Below are 19,706 nucleotides of genomic sequence, written 5' to 3' on the forward strand. Positions count from 1 at the left end.
TGAAAATGTTACAAACGTGAGGACAAGTCACCAGGAAATCAGGGAGGTGGTCACAGATCAAGCTGGTGGGAGAATGTGCTGGTATACATGGCATATCTCCCTACATGCAAGATAGTCAGGTTGCCCCTGCTTACTTTTATGTCAGGGAGATCCAGATTCATTATCTGGACACAAGCAAGCAAAATGCAAATGATTCCTCGTTTCTGTGGATGATCACAGAATAGGCAAGCTCTAGGTTTGTGAAGGTTTAAGACTAGAAACATAAGACTATTCATCTTTAGAAAAATGTTAAGCATCTCATCAGAGCTCCTTTAATGCATCACTCATTAATTCATGGGTGTGCATAATCGTATGTACCTACAAATCAAAAAAAAAGTAGGTGAATGCTGTTGGTGCCTAGGACAACAACAAGGTGTCTACAAAACTCTAAAACTTAAACCATAAAATCAGCCCGTGGTTTCACTATGCACTCTCTATGTGTAAATTGTGTAACAGAAGCATTTTACAGAAAAAAAATATGTATTTCTTAGACTAAAAGTAGGAAAAGTTGTAAGTTCATCAATCTGTAAGTATTGATTAGAAGGGAGGACAGTCATCTTGGAAGAGAGGAAAAGGAATGCTTGGGGAGAAAATTTGGTAGTGCCCTTGCCCAGGGCCTCAGCTGATCTGGACCCTCTAGCTGGGTGTATCAGGAACTGATCCACTTTATCCGCTTTGCTGTGATCCCTTTCTCTCCAAATAGACTTTTCATTGTAATTTGTCTTTCTATATGGCTTCCTGACAGATGGAGAATTGTGCCACTGGCACAAGTTCAAGCTTGGCAGCTTTGTTCTCCACTGAAAATTAAATCTGTCATTCTGGCTTATACAGCTAGCTGTTCTGAGCTTTGTTAACTTCAGTCCATCTGGAAAAGATTTTTGGAAGTCGCAAACATGAGTGCCACACCCTGGATGATGGTAATTTTACTAAAGTGAATTCTATCTCCAGCTGACTAGCCCTCCCAGGAAAGAGTTTTACCTCCTCCTCCTTCAAATGACTATAAAATGCCTGATTCCTTAAGGGCCCAAAATATTCTGTTTAATGTATGTCTGATTATAAGCCTCACAATAAATACACTTGTTTAGGAAACATTTAACATGTAGCTTACTGTAAACCCCAAAACATTCAAGTCTTACAACCAATCTCCATCTTATGCAATAGAATTAATCACTACTAATAAGACTTACATTCTTCTTGGTAGTTTGGCAAGCTGCAAAAGTACCTTATATCTTCTCAGTGCAATGAGAAAATTACCATTACTGGTAGATATACATGTGATTGAACAAGAAAAAATTTTATGAAGACTTTTTATTCAGAATCTCTGTTCATCAAGAAAGTTTGGATATGGTAAAGATTGATAATAGCTCCATGTAAATCCAAAGCATGAGACATTTTCATTAGTTAATTGTGTCATTTCAATGACTTTTGACATTAGGAGAACTTAAGATTAACTACCATTTTGAAAACTGACAAACTGAAGGATAGGAGCTTGGTGAGTTGGAGTACAGGTCAAGAAAGGTGGAGGGGAAAAAAGCTATAAGAAAAAGGGAGAGAGGCATCCGGGTAGCTGATAGAGTTGGCGAAATGGTCACAGCTGTGAACCTGAGCTCACTCTAATTCCCTAAGAACTGCTTCTGATATACAAGAGAAATCATAGAGATAGTAATATGGGTGTGCATGTTGGCTGAGACTACTATGTCTCAATTGGAGTGGATACCCTAAACCTATTTCTTTGGTCTCTTTTTAACACATTACCCTGGATTTTTCTCGATTTATATAAAACTGAGTAAAGATATTGACTAATAATATAAGCTAACTTGTACTAAGTATTACCATATGCCAGGCACTGGGCTAAGCCCTCTTTATGTATATTCTCACTGAATTGTTGCATCAATTTTATGGGGTATGTTGACAAAAAGAGTCAAACTCTGTAAAATATTTGAAGAGATTTATTTTGAGCCAAATATGAGTAACCATGGCCCGCAACACAGCCATCAGGAGGTCCTGAGAACATTTGGCCAAGGTGGTCGGGGTACAGCTTGGTTTTATATATTTTAGGGAGGCGTGATACATCAATCAAATACATTTAAGAAAGACATTGGTTTCATTCAGAAGAGAGGGACAACTCAAAGTGGAGACTTCCAGGCTCTAGGTAAATTTAAACATTTTCTGGCAGACAATTGGTTGAGTTCATCTGAAGACCTGGGATTAATGGAAAGAAATGTTCAGGTTCAGGTAAAGGATTGTGGAGACCAAGTTTTATTGTGCAGAAAAAGCTCTCAGATAACAGACTTCAGAGAGAGCAGGTTGTAAATTTCTTCTTATCGGACTTAAAAGGGTGCCCGGCTCTTAATTGATTATCTCCTACATCAGGGAATAAAGGAAGGAAAACAAAGGGGAGAGGAGATTCTCTATAGCATGTGGATTTTTCCCACCAGAGACTTTGCAGGGCAATTTCAAGGTGTGGCAAGGAAATCGTTTTTGGTATAAAACATTTTGATTTTCTTCCTTGTTATGCTAGAGTCAGATTGTAAAGTAAGTCACTATATCCAGGGTTAAATAAAACCCATCTGATAAGAATTTATGGTTTGTAGGGCATGACTCCCCAGACTCCTTAGAAAGGAATTTGAGCAAGAGAAAAAAATCAGAGCTTAGTCCTCAGGTAGCTGCATACTATCCTCATTTCACAGATGAGGAAAATAGAGTTTCTAAATAACTTGGATCAGGCTATGAACCTACAAAATGGCAGAGATGAAATTAATAATCTCAGGTTCAATTACTTAAAAGTGAATATTCTTAACCCTCTTTGCAAAAGTCCCTCCAGATCCTCTTTCTAATGCAATAAAGCCATTGCAAAAATAACATTTCCTACCAAACTAAGGAAATCTCTTCTATTTCTTCTATTTAGATAATGATTAAGCATTATATAATAATAATAGTAGTAGCACCTCTTGGACATCTTCTATTCACAATGCAGTATTCTAAGTATTTACATGTACTGACTCACTTAATTCTTCACAATAATCCTAGGATAAAATTACTATTATAATTTCCATTTTATGATGAGGATCTGAGGCGCCTGGAGTCCAAGCACCTTGCCTAAAGCCACACAGGCAGATATCATTTACTCACTTATTTATAGCCTACCCAAGAAAGGCCACAGCTGAATGAATTTATTCCAGTTCTTTACTGCCAGTTCAAGGATACATAACAAGTTCTGAGAAAATGTAGAGGAGAAAAACCATTTTCTTCAATTCCTTGGCTAAGTTCTCTTCTAGAATTAATCACAACCCTGGTAAAAATAGAGAACTTTTCATCCCAAATGAGCGTATGCTTCCCTTTAGATTCCTAAGAAACTTTAATTGTTGGTTAGAAAGCTATCACTTTGGGCCTAAGCAATAATTCTTTGGTTTTATTTAAATTGTTCTAGTGGCCTCTTTTTGTAGTTGATTGAATTGGCCAAGAGGTTGTTTGTTCAGTCATTAAGGACTACTGTTCTTGCACTGTTATAAAAATATTCCTTAGGCTAAGTAATTCATAAAGATTTAATTGGTTCACAGTTCTTCAGGCTTTACAGGAAGCACGGTGCTGGCATCAGCTTAGCTTCTAGGAAGGCCTCAGGAAGCTTACAATCATGGCAGAAGGCAAAGCGGGAGCAGGCACATCACATGACAAAAGCAGGAGCAAGAGAGACAGAGGCAGAGTGAGAGGAGAGAGAGAGTGACGGGGGTAGGGGGGAGTGCTACACACTTTTAAATGACCAGATCTCACAAGAACTCACTCTCATGAATACAGCACCAACCCATGAGGGATCCACCCCCAGGATTCAAACACCTCCCACCAGGCCCCACCTCCAGAACTGGAGACTGTAATTACAGAGGCAGAGTGAGAGGAGAGAGAGAGTGATGGGGGTAGGGGGGAGTGCTACACACTTTTAAATGACCAGATCTCACAAGAACTCACTCTCATGAATATAGCACCAACCCATGAGGGATCCACCACCAGGATTCAAACACCTCCCACCAGGCCCCACCTCCAGAACTGGAGACTGTAATTAGACATGAAATGTGAGTGGGGACAAATATCCAAATTACATCAAGGCCCAAATCAGAATTCTTACTTTAATGCATCTAAAGAGTATTAAAACTCCCCCATCAGTCACAGGGCCTCCTGTGGCCATGATTCTGAAACACGGGAAAGTGTCTGCCCTGTGATTTTCATGGGCTCTAAAGCAAACCATTTGAGAATCTCAGAAGAGGGAAAGGCAACTGTGTTTAGAAAAAGCATCATCCTCTTCAGGTCATTATACCATGCTGTACCTTAAAAATCACCACACTAAATGCTGGACTAACATTTTTTCGATGATTTTCTTCCTATACATACAAACTCTGTTTTGACATTCCAGGATGTGTTTTGTCATGGTGAAGTTTTCTGCTAGGCAGAGCATTTAAAATCTCAAACTATACAATGCTATTCATTTTACAAAGCAACAATGGCCAAAATGTTTTCTAATAGCCGACAGGCAAACTATTAGTGAAATCTTAAGAAGGAGGGAAAAAAGCCTGATTCACACAATTCGTTCTATAGGTCAACTAGTTTAAAATTACGTAAATGCCAGCATAATTGACCCAGCTCACAGCTTCATTGTAAACATTAGCCCAAGGTCATAAAAATGAATGGTCCACCATGAGAAATCCCGAGGTCCCTTTCCATGGCTTTCCTCATGGCATTTTTAATCTCCTTATTCCTAAAACTGTAGATGATGGGATTCACCACAGGGATCACCAAGGCATAGAATATGGACACCACTTTGTCCCTGTTTAGGGAGTAGCTGGAACTGGGTCGCATGTACATGAAGAATCCGGAACCATAGAAGAGGATCACAGCAGTCAGGTGAGAGGCACAAGTGCTGAAGGCCTTGGTCCTACCTGTAGCTGAGCTGAGCTTCAGAACAGAGGCAACAATGTAGCCATAAGAGATGAGGACCACTAGCACAGACACTATTCCAACGAGAACACCCACTGTGAAGGTCACCACCTCGCTGGTGAAGGTATCAGAGCAGGACAGAGCCAGGACTGGAGGGAGGTCACAGAAAAAGTGGTCGATCATATTGGGCCCACAGAAATCATGCTGATAGACAGAGTATGTTTCAATGAAAGAGCTAAGGAATCCACCCACATAGGCGCAAACCACCATCTTTAAACAAAGTGTATGGGATATGAGGACTGTGTAAAGCAAGGGGTTGCAGATTGCAGCATACCGATCATAGGCCATAGCTGCCAGGAGAAAGCATTCAGTCAGCCCCATCCCACAGAAGACAAAGTACTGAGTGGCACAGCCAACAAACGAAATGGTTTTCTGCTCTGTGATGATGTCAGAGAGGATCTTGGGGGCAGTGGAGGACACATAGCAGATGTCCAGGAAGGACAGGTTACTGAGGAAGAAGTACATGGGCGTGTGCAGGTGAGAGTCCATCTTGATGAGAGCAATGAGGCTTAAGTTCCAGGTCAACGTCAGCAGGTAGAGTACCAGAAATAACATGAAAAGGAAAATATTCATTTGAGGATAGTCTGAAAGTCCCAGGAGGATGAATTTTGTCACAATTGTGTTGTTCCTTCCTGTAGCCATAGGCCTGCTTCCTGCATAAAGGAAAGAAGATCCCGTGGTCAGTTAAATTTTGTTTGTTATTGTAAGAGTGGGTATTTCCTGGAAGATCATACAGTCAGCACCCAGTTAAACAACACCCAGTTAAAGCCCAGCCACCTGCCAGGCAAAGACTTTTCAGAGGAAGTCAGCCTAGGATAATCCATATGCTCTATGTTTGTTGACCAAAAGTGAATCCATCTAATAATAAAGTAGAAACTGACTGGGAGTCAGAAGCCCAAGTTGTGTCTTCAGCTCCATTTATAACTTCCTGGGAACTTTGGAAAAGTCATTTCTCCAGATTCTCATTTTCCCAAATGGGAAATGAGAGGGTTGAATCAGATGAGTTTGAAGTGTCCCTTTGGACTTAGATTCACTATGGCTTTTTTAGACTTTCTGACTTGAAAATAAAGTATAAATAAATAAAGTATAATAAAGTTAGGCATTTTTTTGCATTATAGATCTTTAGTATAAGAACTCAGAAGAAGGGAACTGAATACAATGGGCTACAAACTTTGGCATATTCCATTTTGCAGGAGGAAATCCAGGCAACAATCTAACAATCTATTCTTCTAGGTAGTAAAACTAAGTGGGAAAAAAATATGTGTGTGTTTGTATACATATTTATGTGTATATGTATACTTGTGTGTGTATATATAGATATATATATGTTATACATATGTGTGCAGGAATAATTGTATATATGTGTATGTTTGTGCATATATATACACACACACACTTATCATGTTTAAGACCAGAACATTTATTCTAATTATATAATGTTCTTAATAAAAGTCATTGCACAAAATTCATAGAATGATAATTTCAACTAGCACAGTCGGCACAATTATAGGAAAGAAGGGATATGAACAGGTCTCCATGAAGGGGAAAGGGGAGCATTACCTAAGCTGACTGAGATGGGCTGAGCCATTGTGGTCAAGAACCAACAGCAATCAATATTTCCTGGTCAAGAAAAGCAGCAGGGAGAAGAGGGTTCATTCAATATTTAAAGACACTGATAAGCAAGGGACAACTCTGATGTCATCAGGCCAGATCAGACGATCACTATGAAGACAAGAGGTAAGCCCATACATATCTGGCAGTTAAGAAAAACAGACTGGCACTGATGTAAGATCAAACTGAGGAAACAGGCCAGGCGCAGTGGCTCACTCCTGTAATCCCAGCACTTGAGAGGTGGAGGCAGCCGACTGCTTGAGCTCAAGAATTTGAGACCAGCCTGGACAACATGGCAAAACCCTGTCTCTACTAAAAATACAAAAATTAGCTGGGCGTGGTGGCATGCTCCTGTAGTTTCAGCTACTGGGGAGGCTGAGATAGGAGAATCGCTTGAACCCAGGAGGCGGAAGTTGCAGTGAGCTGAGATTGCATGCCACTGCACTCCAGCCTGGTGACCGAGCGAGACTCCATCTCAGATAATGATAATAATAATAACACAAAAATTAGTGGGCTGTGGTGGCACACGCCTGTAGTCCCAGTTACTTGGAAGGCTGAGGTGGGAGGATCACCCAAGCCCAGGAGGTCCAGGCTGCAGTGAGCCATGACTGCACCACTGCACTCAAGCCTGGATGACAGAGTGAGACCCTGTCTCAAAAAAAAGGAAATTTGTTTAAAAAATTAGGAAATACAAATGGGTATAAAGAGGCAGAAATGCCCTGAGAAAGACTCAGTGGTGAAATTAAGGTTAAACTGTATTTTATTATCTGTACGGAATTTGTTTGCCCATGCATGTTTGCACCCAATGGTAACTGTGGTTCTCTGTCATTCATCATATTAAAAACTTCTCCAACTTTGTGTTTTTTACAAATTTCTAATCTCCCCGCAAGTCATTGGTCAAGCAGTCAAAACCAAGACGAGCATAGATTGATCTTCACTAAAACATCAATCTATTTAATCCTATCAAAAAGGAAGTAAGATGAATTTGGTATCTCTTATCTTGGTGAAATCTTCCCTACCAGAATTTAAGTTACTCAAAGACAGGCAGAGAGTTTTGCCCATTCTGTTTACTGATCTATCCTTGTAACTACCCAATGGGTTCACCTTGCCCACTGCCTAGACAGAGTTCATTTATCAAGACAGGGGAATTGCAATGGAGAAAGAGTAATTCATGCAGAGCCGGTTGTCCAGGAGACTGGAGTTTTATTATTACTCAAATTAGTCTCCCTGAGCATTCAGGGATCAGAGTTTTTAAAGATAATTTGGCGAGTAGGGGCTTCCGAAGTGGGGAGTGCTGATTGGTTAGGTTGGAGATGGAATCAAACGGATCGAATTGAGTTTTTCTTGCTTTCTTCGGTTCCTGGGTGGGACGGCAGAACTGGTTGAGCCAGTTTATGGGTCTGGGTGGTGTCAGCTGATCCATCTAGTGCAGGGTCTGCCAAATATCTCAAGCACTGATCTTAGGTTTTCCAATAGTGATGTTACCCCTAGCACCAATTTGGGAAGATTCAGACTCTTGGAGCCAGAGGCTGCATGACCCCTAAACTGTAATTTCTAGTCTTGCAGCTAATTTGTTAGTCCTGCAAAGACAGACTGGTCCCCAGGCAAAAAGGCGGTCTCTTCAAGGAAGAGTTGCTATTAATTTTGTTTCAGAGTCAAACCATAAACTGAATTCCTTCCCAACATTACTTCAGCCTATGCCCAAGAATGGACAAAGACAGCTTAAAGGTTAGAAGCAAGACAGAGTCAGGTAGGTATGATTTCTTTGACTGTCATAATTTCCTCAGTTAAAATTTTGCAAAGGCAGTTTTATCATAAGTACAAAGAATAGGGCCTGGGTCATAGGTGCCCAGTAAATATTTTGTTGAATAAATAGATTTTTTTCCACCACTTATCCTCAAAGTTTGGCAGAAGGGTTTGGCCTATGACTTACTATATTTGGCCTGTTGTTATTATAATAACAAAACATGTAATATACAATTAATCACAAACAATAATCATATAACAATCATAATATAACAATATAATCAAACACTTATTTAGTGCTTATTGTGTGCCAGGTACTGTTTGAAAGGCTTGATTTCTATAAACCCATTTAATTATCTTAATAGACTCAAGAAGTGGCAGCGTTACTCGGCTCCTTTTACAAATAAAAGACAGAATAGGCTGTAAATGTATAGTTGTGATTTGCCGTTGGATGGATGAGATAGGAGGGAATGAGCTGCACTTACTGGATTATACTGGGCAGAAGGATCATTCAATCTTGTGCTACAAGACAAGAAATATCGATTGCTTTGCTGCCATAACATCTTTTGCAAACCAGGTCATCTGCATTTCCCACTGCTCCATGGCTGGTTTCTGGTTCTGTCAATTTCTTATGCTTTGGCCTCCTGTAAATAGTAAACCATGCTTCTGGAATCCCCGCGCCTTTGTTAACAAGTCTTCCAAATAAATGGGCTGTGGAAGTTCATTATTTTAATGGGAAGAGGTAGCCACATTCTTTCTCCAAGAGGCTGCCCTCTGCCACTCACTCCAGGGTCCAACATAAAAAGCCCAGCAATCATTAGAGCTAAACATTTCTGAGCACTAATTGTTCCCTGGAGTGGTGGCGAAAAGGGCCAACCACTCATCACAGGAGCCTCTTTCCATCCCCCTTCCTATTCTTCTCTGAGCTTTCTCTGATTTGAGTCCAGGAAAACTCCCTGCTGGGTTAGTAGACGCCTTTTGTTTAAGAGAAATTTCATCAGAAGTAAACCACACATAAACACACCAAGCCTTGTACTGAAATATACTGGTTAGAAACACATGTTTCCAACACAGAGAATTGGGTTTAAATTCTGGCTCTGCCCTTTTATCAATATAAACATGTTCAACGTTGTTTAATGTCTTAAACTTATCAACTCCCTCATCTGTAAAACTGGTGTAACAAGAATACCTACCTCAAAAGAGTTGTGATAATTAAATAAGCTGTGAATAAGGCAGGCATAGCACAGTGCCTAACAAACAGAAATCACTCAATGAATGTAAACTAATGATGTCATTAACTCTGTTTCTTGGGTCATGGCCAAAAATGTGTCTCTCCTTTCTGTCTTTTTCTTGTGACTTATTTGCACCACAATAAAAAGATGTCTTTTCTCTTTTTTTTTTTTTTTTTTAATGAGGCTGGATGGGATGAAGGGCTTGATGGGGCTCTTCTTTTCTCTTTTTAATATTTTGGCTGCTACTGCCAGCAATGCCACTACCTGGATGTGCCACTGTGGGCAAGTCCAATTAACCCCTCCAGCCTGAGTGAATTGGACTCACTCTCCAGGAATTCATCCAGCCCTGAAAGTCTGATGTTTTAAAACACTGATTTCCTGTTTTTTGAAATGTTTTCTTTAGGAATAAAGTTCATAAAAAATGAATTAATCTATTTCATAGAGACCAAGTTAGCAATCCTCAGTCTCAAAAGAAATAAAATTAAATGAGAGAAATGTCTTCTATATAAAGGGATATAATTACTAAGACTCTTGACTTACAAGGTAATAGGCTTTATTTAGGGAAGAAATTTAGTAACTAAGATTGTTGGAAGAAAGGAAGGTAAATGGCTTCAAGAATCAACTGTGAAGATGAAAGGGCAAGGAAGTTCTTCATCAAGAGAAACATTCTTATCTAAGGTTGAAGATAAACTGTCCCAGGAAATTCTGTGCTGAAAGAGTAAACCCCAACTAATTATGAATGAGTTTTTGATACTGAGTTAAGATCTAGGGAATTTAAAAGGTAAATCACACACTTATGATCGATACATTTTTCTAGGATTAGAAAAGGCTGATAAGATAGGGTGGTGATAGAGTTCATTTGTCATGGCAACTCTGATTATAGTGATAATGACTATCTACAAAGTAAGACTGAGAATCTTAAGAATAAAGAGCAATAATGTCTTTTGTACCAATTTGGAAGGAGCTGGAGGCCATTATTCTGCATGAAGTAACTCAGGAATGGAAAACTAAATACTGTACGTTCTCACTTAAAAGTAGGAGCTAAGCTATGAGAACACAGAGACATACAGAGTGACATGGACTCTGGGGCCTCAGGGGGAAAGGGGGAAGTGGGATGAGGAATGAAAGACTACATATTGGTTATAGCGTACACTGTTTTGAGTGACAGGAACGCTAAAATCTCAGAATTCACCACTAACAGAATTCATCCATGTAATCAAAAACCACTTGTATCCCAAAAGCTATTGAAATAAAAAAAGAACAAATTATAAATTAACAATGTCTGCATTGGACACAAAAATGCAGAATGAGGACTCAGAATGTATTTATTAACCTAGTCTATAAGAAATCTGAGAATGAGGAAGAAAGTCATCCTATTAAATCCATCTGGATAAAACCATAAACTCTTCATGACCTTACTTTAAAAAATCAAGTTTAATCAAAATAGCAGAACTTTAAGTGAACATCAGAAAGTATCCAAGAAAATATGTTACAGAACAATATGAATATATTTAATATTAGTCAAGTGTACACTTAAAAAATAATTAAGATGATGTGATGGCTAATTTTAGGTGTCAATCGGACTAGATTAAGAGATATCCAGATAGCTGGTAAAGCACTATTTCTGGGTATGTCTGTAAGACAGAGGATGTTTTGAATCAGTGGACTGAGTAAGGAATATCCGCCCTCACTTAATGTTGATGGGGACCCTCCAATCGGTTGAGGGTCTGGAAAGAACAAAAAAGCAGTGAAAAAGTAAATTCCCCCTCTCTCCTCTGAAGCTGAGATATTGAGATACCTTTCTCTCATCCTTTGACATCATATCTCCAGGGTCTCCTCTGGAGTCTGGGATTTGCATTAGTAGCCCCTTAGGTTATCAGGCATTTGGCCTCATGTTGAGAGTTACACCATTGGCTTTCTTGGTTTAGGGGCCTTTGAACTTAAAGACTGAACCACGCTCAGGAAGTCAGGATTCTGTGATTCTTCAGCTTCCAGATGTCACATTATGGGACTTCTCAGCCTACATAATCTCATGAGCCAGTTCTCCTGATAAACCCACTCTCACCTATCCATCTGTTAATATCTGTCCATCTATTCATCTATCTGTCTATCTATCTATTAATACATCCTCCTGGTTCTGTCTCTCTAGAAAACCCCAACTAATAAATACGGTAAATTTAATGTCATATGCTTTTTACCACAATAAAAAAGTATGAAAGCAAATAGCACATAAAGGCAAATAAACTCCACACAGAATTATAAATGTTTACAATTGGAAGTGCTTTGAGGTTCAACTCAAAATGTATCTTCCTAGGATCCTATGCATCTTAGAGCTTGTTCTCTGACAGCATCTCCTGAAATATTATTTACTTTCGTTTTAGCTTAACATTTTAGCATAGCTATTTTGATGAGTTTACTTGAATCGTTTCAAAGAAACCCCAGAGAAAAATCCAAATATGCTTAGTAGTAAAACATCTTAACTCTCAAATTGGAATTTGGAAAGTTATCACAGGGTGCATTTCTTCCACTAGCAACTAGTAAAAATTTCAACCTGATACAGATCCAAAGTGTTTTCACAAGACATCCCTAACAAACCCAAAGTGAAGGTATATTTAAAAGCTGTAGAGGTCTTTCACAATTTATACAAGAGGGAAAGCGCAAAGACATCATAGGAACTGAATTCTAATTCCCATTCTACTATGGCAGATTGGGCTGTTGATCTCTCCTGACCCCTCTCTGGACCTCAATTTTTTTATTCTGAAACCAACGAGCTAAAATAGAAAACCTCTAAAAACTCAAACGCATGATTACAACTAACTTTATTACTAAACCATTGTCTGTCAAAACCAAGCGCCTATTGGTTTTTATCCGTATGGAATGTTGCTGCCACCTAGTGGAAACATGCCTAAATTGTAGGGTCAGTTGCAGTAGTAACTGATCAATCTTCAAACACATTACATCCTCACTGTGATCCAAGCACTGAACCATGTGCTTCTCAAGCACCTGAACTCAATATTATCATGAAGTTCAATTCTGAGAAATAAACCAGATCAGGGAGAGGGGCAACATACTGAGCATAATGTAAATGGTAAATAACAATAATAAGCAAATACATTTAGATAAGGGTGATGTAACTGATAACAGGTAAGTCATAAATTTACATTCATGCTATTTTTTTGTAATCAGCTTTTAAATATTTAAAAAGAGATGCAATGACATAACAGGAGAGCAAATGAGAAGAGTAGGCATCAGAAGTAAAAATAATTGGTAGTGGCACCACACGTCATGGGTTGAAATCCATCCTATTGCCAGTGTGTGGTCTTGGATGCCTCAGTTGATCTTACATAAGCTTTTCCTTTATCTCTGAAAGTGCACTAAATATATCAACATTGTATGTTTGTGTGAAGAGCATATAATATACAATCTATATGAAAACCATTATATAATCTATTCAATCATGAGGGGTTATCATTTTGATTTTTAAATTGCCCATTTGTCTCAGAAGAAACATCTCCAGCTATAATATTCTGATAATTAGTTTATTAGAAATAGCATGATAATCTATATTATTGTTGTCCCTGGCTAACTATATGTTTTTGTTAAATACCAGTTAGCTATATGTTTTCATTAAAATGTCATGTAATTTGGATATGGTTTTTAAAAACTTTCATTTTTAGGCAATCTTGGCACAGTATTTTTTAATAAAAAATTACCTTAGCTATCAGGGTCATTTTTATTAATCGTGTACTTAATATTATCATAGCCCTAATTATTTGTAAATAATGTAAATTTTATGCTCCTGAAAAACACTTGAAAGTATTAAACTCTCATGCAATTGCCAGGTAAGACTTAAACTAAAAAATGAATCATTAGAAGTGTTAATTCCAAATCAAATGAAAATGTGCTTAATCATTGATATAGTGAAAATTGCAGTGAAGATTTAAAATAATGTTAATGCAAAAAATAAAGCACAAGTTTCTCTACTTATTAAGGTATTTGAGGACTCATATGAATTGACAACATCATGAGTATAAATTTTCCAAGAAGACTTTGAACATTGCTCTGACTAAACATCCATTGAAATGAATTTCCCTCAGGAACTCTCAAAGGGAGCATCTCAAAAGAAAAGAATCACAAGGTACTCATCTAGTTTCAGAACAACGACCTGAGCTCAGAAGAGAAAGGAGGTTCTGGAAAGAAGCAGTTTTCTATCACTTAAATTATCCTTCAGCCCAGCCCAAAGACACATTCCTGAGTCCTGGCCCAAAGGGACTGGGGAAAGAATGCTGGAAAAAAGAAACCGAAAAGAGTATTAAACTACAAGTAGTACTAATGCCAGCAGTTTGGGTAGTAGCTGGGTATGATGCTCTCAATGCAGATACCTGTATCTTCAATGCCAGCACCTCAGCCATGAGACACTGTTGTGCATCAGAGCTAGTGACATGGTGACTATCAGAGCTAGTGACATGGTGACTGCAGGAAATACCATCCTGATCCATAACAGGAAAGAAGTAAAACAATAGATAACACAATAGGAGATTATTATACAAAGAGTATGTGAGCCACTCCCTGATGGCTTCCAGAATGAGGAGGAATGTTGAGAACTGTGTGGGTATAGAAGGAATTCAAAGGAATCTGGGGTAGTTAAGACACCCTGGAAACTTTGTTTTGATAACTACTATTGTGATCATGTTTCAGTCTTTCAGCTGATGTGGGCAAGAACAGTGGTTTTACATAGCATTATTAATTTAAACTCTGAGATAAGAGAAAATAGCCTAGGTAAAATGTGTAGAAGATGAAAAACAGCCCACAGACAAGACTTTGAGGATTATTCCCGCATGTAAGGATATAGAGGGGGAGAGAATCTTTGATGATTACAATGAGCCTACCATGTCTCATGTCCATTCTGTTACCCCAACACACACACACACAACATATTTTAACCTACAATTGTGAGGGCTGAAGGCAAGAAAACAATAAACAAGTGCAGCTGGTGACTCCTCCGTAGTACCAGAGTAACTCCTGGCTATGTCTTTATTGAACTGCCACCCATGGCTACCTTGGCTTTCAGAATTGAAAATTGCATCTGCTTCTGCTTTAGGATTCCACTCCTGAAAATCGACTGTGTGGCTCTTGTTCTGTTATCTCTTAGAATTAGGTTCTTTGGGAATTACCTTCTCTCAAATCCAAATACCTAGTTAGGGATATATATTATATATATATATTTCCAAGTTGGATTTATCCCCAAAAATATGTAAGTCTGGTTCGACATTTTAAAAATCAATGAATCTCTCTTTATCAATAAAGTAAAAATCAAGAAGAAAATGTATAAAATCAATCAATTTGATATATGTCTTTTACAAAATCCAATATCCATTTATGATAAAGACTCTTGGCAAACTAGGACTAGAAAGAACATCTGCAAACTGATATAGTTCATAGATCAACAACAAAATACCCTACAGCTATTATTACACTTAGTAGTTAAAGACTAAATGTTTTTCTCCTAAGATCAGGAAAAAGGCAATGTCTGCCTTCACCATTCATTTTATACATTGTACTGGAGTTCCTATCAATAAAGCAGGAAAAATAAGTAAAAGTTACATAGATTGCAACGAAAAATATAAAACTTCCTTTATATACTGTAGTAGTCTGTTTTCAATAGCTATAAAGAACTTCCGAAGACTGGATAATTTATAAAGGAAAAAGGTTTAATTGACTCAGTTCTACATGGCTGGGGAGGCCTCAGGAAACTTACAATCATGGTGAAAGGTGAAGGGGAAGCAAGGACCTTCTTCACATGGCGGCAGGAGAGAGAGAGTGAAACAGCAAAGCAGGAAGAGCCCCTTATAAAACCGTCAGATCTCATGAGAGCTCACTTGCTATCATGAGACCAGAATGGGGGAAACGACCTCAGTGATTCAATTACCTCCCGTCAGGTCTTTCCCTCAACACTTGGGGATTACAATTCAAGATGAGATTTGGGTGGGGACACAAAGCCTAACCATATCATCCTCAAACAATATGATTGTAGAGAATCCCAAAGAATCTATAGCATAGGTTCAAGAACTAATAAGTTAAACAGTGCCCCAATAAACAGTCAAATTATAAAAATTAACTGTAGTGAACAATGGTAACTGAGCTAGTAATGAACAATTAGTAATTGAACACTATTAGTAAATAATTGGTAATTGAAATTTTCAAATGTATCATTTACAATACAATAACATTTTTAAAAACATGAAATACTTAGGTATAAACCTAATGAAATAAACAAAAGATCTGTGTGCAGCAAACTATAAAACACTGATGAAAGAAATCAAATATCTAAACATATGGAGATATATACCATGTGTATGGATTAGAGGACTCAACGTAGTATCATAATAAATATCAATTCCCCCAAAATAGATCTCTATATCCAATACATTTTAAATCAAATATCAACAGGATTTTCTGTAGATATTTTCAAATTGATTCTAAAATGTTTATGTTGATGATGATCACTTTGAAAAAATAAAAATAATAAAATATTTATGGAAAGATAAAGGAACTAGAAGAATCAAAATAATTTTGATATAGAAGAACAAAGTTGAGGGACACACATTACTTGCTTTGAAAAGATACGCATACATCTACAATAATTAAGAAAGTATGACATTGGAGAAAGAAAAGAATACATAAATCAATGAAACAGAATAGACAGTTCTGTTCTGAAGAAGAGAAATAGACCCACATACTTACAATCAAATGACTTTCATCAATATGCAAAAAACAGCTCAAATGAGAAAGAATATACTTTTCCATGAATAGTGCTGGGACAATTGGATATCATTGTGCCAAAATATGAAACAGTTCATACTTCTCACCATACACAAGTAATTAAATCATACAACTAAATGTAAAATATAAATTATAAAATTTCTAGAAGAAAAAATAGAAAAAAGTCATTATGACAGCATTATGCAAAGATTTCCTAGATGTTACACCAAAAGCACAATTTAAAAAAGGAAAAATAATAAATCAGATATGCAAAAATTGAGGATTCTGCTTTCAAAAAATATTATTAATGGCATGAAAAGACAAGTTACAGATTGGAAAAAAAGTTCAAATTATATATTTGATAAAGGAACTGTCTGTAGCATATACAAAGAACTTTCAAAACTAAGTATTACATTTTAGAAACTTTTTAAATGGGCAAAATATATATGAACGTATAATTCAGCAAAATAGATATATGGATGGACATATGATACTCAACGCCACTATTCATTAACAAAAAAGAAATTAAAATCAAAACTAAACCTCACTAATATCTATTAGAATGGCAAAAAATAAAAATAAAAAACAAGTAGCATATAGTTAAGTATAGCCATTCTAGAAAACAATATGGATATTCCTCAAAAAACTAAACATAGAACTGCTATATGACCCAGCAATCCCACTACTGGGTATATATTCAAAGATAATGAAATCAATATGTCAAAGAGATAACTGCACTCTCACATTTATTGCAGTACTATTCACCATAGCCATGATATGGAATCAAGCTAATTGTCCATCAATGGATGAATGGGTAAAGAAAATGTAGTATATATACACTATTCTGCCTTCAAAGAGAAGAACATCTTGTCATTTGCAACAACATGAATAAACCTGGAGGGCATTATGGTAAGTGAAATGAACCTGGCACAGAAAGACAAATACTGTATGCCCTCAATTATGTGAAATCTAAAAAAAATTGAACTCATAGAAGCAGAGTAGAATGGTGGCTACCAGGGGCAGGGGTTGTCACTTAAAAGGTACAAAGGTTCAGTTAGACAGGAGAAATAAATCTTGGAGATTTGCTGTACAGCATGGTGACTATAATTAATGATAATGTGTGTAGTATACTTGAAAATCACTGAAAAAGTAGATTTTAAAATGTTCTCATCAGAAAAATGATAAGTAGGTGAGCTGATGTATATGTTCATTTGCTTGATTTAATAATTCTTCTATGTACACATATATCAAAACGTTATGTTATGTATCATAAATATATATATTTCGTCATTTGTCAATTTAAATAAATAAATGAAGAGACCTAACTCTCAATAAATACATACATACTTAAGGAATGCACAAATGAATAATTTCTCCCTTATCTATATTTTTCTTTGAATTCTACTCAGTCTATCCTGGCTGTATCTCTGTCCATTTTTTTCTCTGCCTGGTTGGATAACTTTCTCTCCTTTAATTAGCCATGGAATTGAGATCAATCATCCACTGTTTATCATAGCTACTTTGAAAAGGCCTAAGTTCCATGTTCTCAGCTTAAGAAACAAGAGAATCAAATATTTTACTTTTTCCCCTCCACCTGCAAGCACATGTACTAATGGCTTGCCTTTTGTTAAATGTGTGGACCAATATTACTTTTTATTTGTATGTAGCTCTCCATAGAATAAAAGTCCTACATCTTTATATTACACCTTTATATTCCATAGCAGAGTAAGTTTTTTAAAATGTTTTCAGAAAAACAAAATGCCCTATTCCTAATGTCTCTTTCCTGGAAGAAGATAGTAGGTTTCTGTGGAAAGAAAATGGATTTATGAATTGAGGGGTATGATTGACCATATCAACACATTTATGTGAGTTTCAAAATAAATGCATGTGCCATAAGTTTATATGCAATGTTTGGTATTACACAGGTTCAAATATTGGATCAATCCCTTACCAGCATAAAATTTCAAGCAATTTATTTAGCTTCTCTCAATTTCGGTTTCCTCCTCTGCAAGGGGAATTTGGGAGAACTTACTGAGCTAACACACATAAGGCACATAGTATAGTGCTTAGTACATAGTAGGAGCTCAGGAAGGTTAAGCTCCCACCCTTTTAACATACTTCTGGCCAAATAGGTTATACTAAGAAATGGAAAAGGGTCAATAAATACATATGTATAGATAGGCAATGTTGCTTTCTTTTGTGGAGTGGTGTTTAAACTATCCTTATGCTCCACTGCTATCTTGAGGTTTTTCGCCATGTACTACCGGAAAATGTCTTGATTGGCCTTGGGGGATCGGAGGCCCTGGCCACTGGGATGGAGTTTAATAAGCATCAGTTTTGGAGCTTTTAGAGTTTGTGTTCTAGACAACCCTAGAGAGCAATTAACCAAAAAGCCATGAAGTTCAGGTGATACATTCCTCCCTTTCAAAAAGACCCTCAGGGGCAAATGTAATGAAACATCTCCAAGGAGAGAAGAAAAAAAACCTCTCCCCAATTTACCCCCAACCCCAACTTTGAACATTTTCCCAAAATGACCCTAAATGCAGATATTAGCTGATACCAGAAGAGCTTCTTAAAGATTGCAACCTCCATCCTTTCTGTACCTGTCTTTTTCCTCCTTTACTCTGTCCCAAAACACACCTTCTATGCACCAAGAGGGTATTTTGATCCTTGATGAAAAAACCAGCCTCAAGCTCTCTCCAAACTCATTAGCACTTTGGGAATTGGAAGCAGCCACTGAAACCCGATTAAATTCCTTCCAAAGCAGGACAACTCAAAACAGGTATCAGCTAAAGGGCAGGCAGAGCAGGAGCAACAAGGTAAGTGCAGTTTACTCTTTGTCTTCATTCCCATATTAATCTCACATGATAGAATCCCCTATATCCACAAGCCCATTTAGGTAACCAAGAAGTTCTTTGACTTTTTGTTTTTCTCCCTGCGCCTCTCAATGCGATTTGTCTTTCCTCAAATTCAGTCAAATCTTTTTGTACTTTTTTTTATACTTTTTTTGTACTTTTTAAAAAATAGACCTTCTTTTTTAGAGCAATTATAGGGTCAAGGCAATATTGGCCAGAGATTTCCTATTTATCCTTTTACTGCTACACATGCATAGCCTTCTCCATGATCAACCTCCCCCACCACAGTGGTACATTGTTACAATCAATGAACCTACATTGGCACATTATCCATAGTTGACATTTGAGTTCATTCTTGGTGTTGTGCATTCTGTGGGTTTGCACAAATGTATAATGACATGTATCCACTGTTATTGGATCATCCGTAGTAGTTTCACTGTCCTAAAAACCCTCTGTGCTCTGCCTGTTCACCCTT

General features: G+C 37.4%; 1 protein-coding gene across 1 annotated transcript; it reads right to left on the reverse strand.

The window, feature by feature from the left end:
• Window positions 1–4,662: 4,662 nt before the first annotated feature.
• Window positions 4,663–5,682, reverse strand: LOC105527208 (olfactory receptor 5A2). The gene has a single exon (XM_011963497.1). The coding sequence runs from the start codon at window positions 5,665–5,667 to the stop codon at window positions 4,693–4,695; it is 975 nt and encodes a 324-aa protein (XP_011818887.1). The 5' UTR covers window positions 5,668–5,682; the 3' UTR covers window positions 4,663–4,692.
• Between the last annotated feature and the right edge of the window lie 14,024 nt (window positions 5,683–19,706).

This window comes from Colobus angolensis, unplaced genomic scaffold (genome assembly GCF_000951035.1).
Source record: "Colobus angolensis palliatus isolate OR3802 unplaced genomic scaffold, Cang.pa_1.0 Scaffold61, whole genome shotgun sequence".
Taxonomy (NCBI): domain Eukaryota; kingdom Metazoa; phylum Chordata; class Mammalia; order Primates; family Cercopithecidae; genus Colobus; species Colobus angolensis.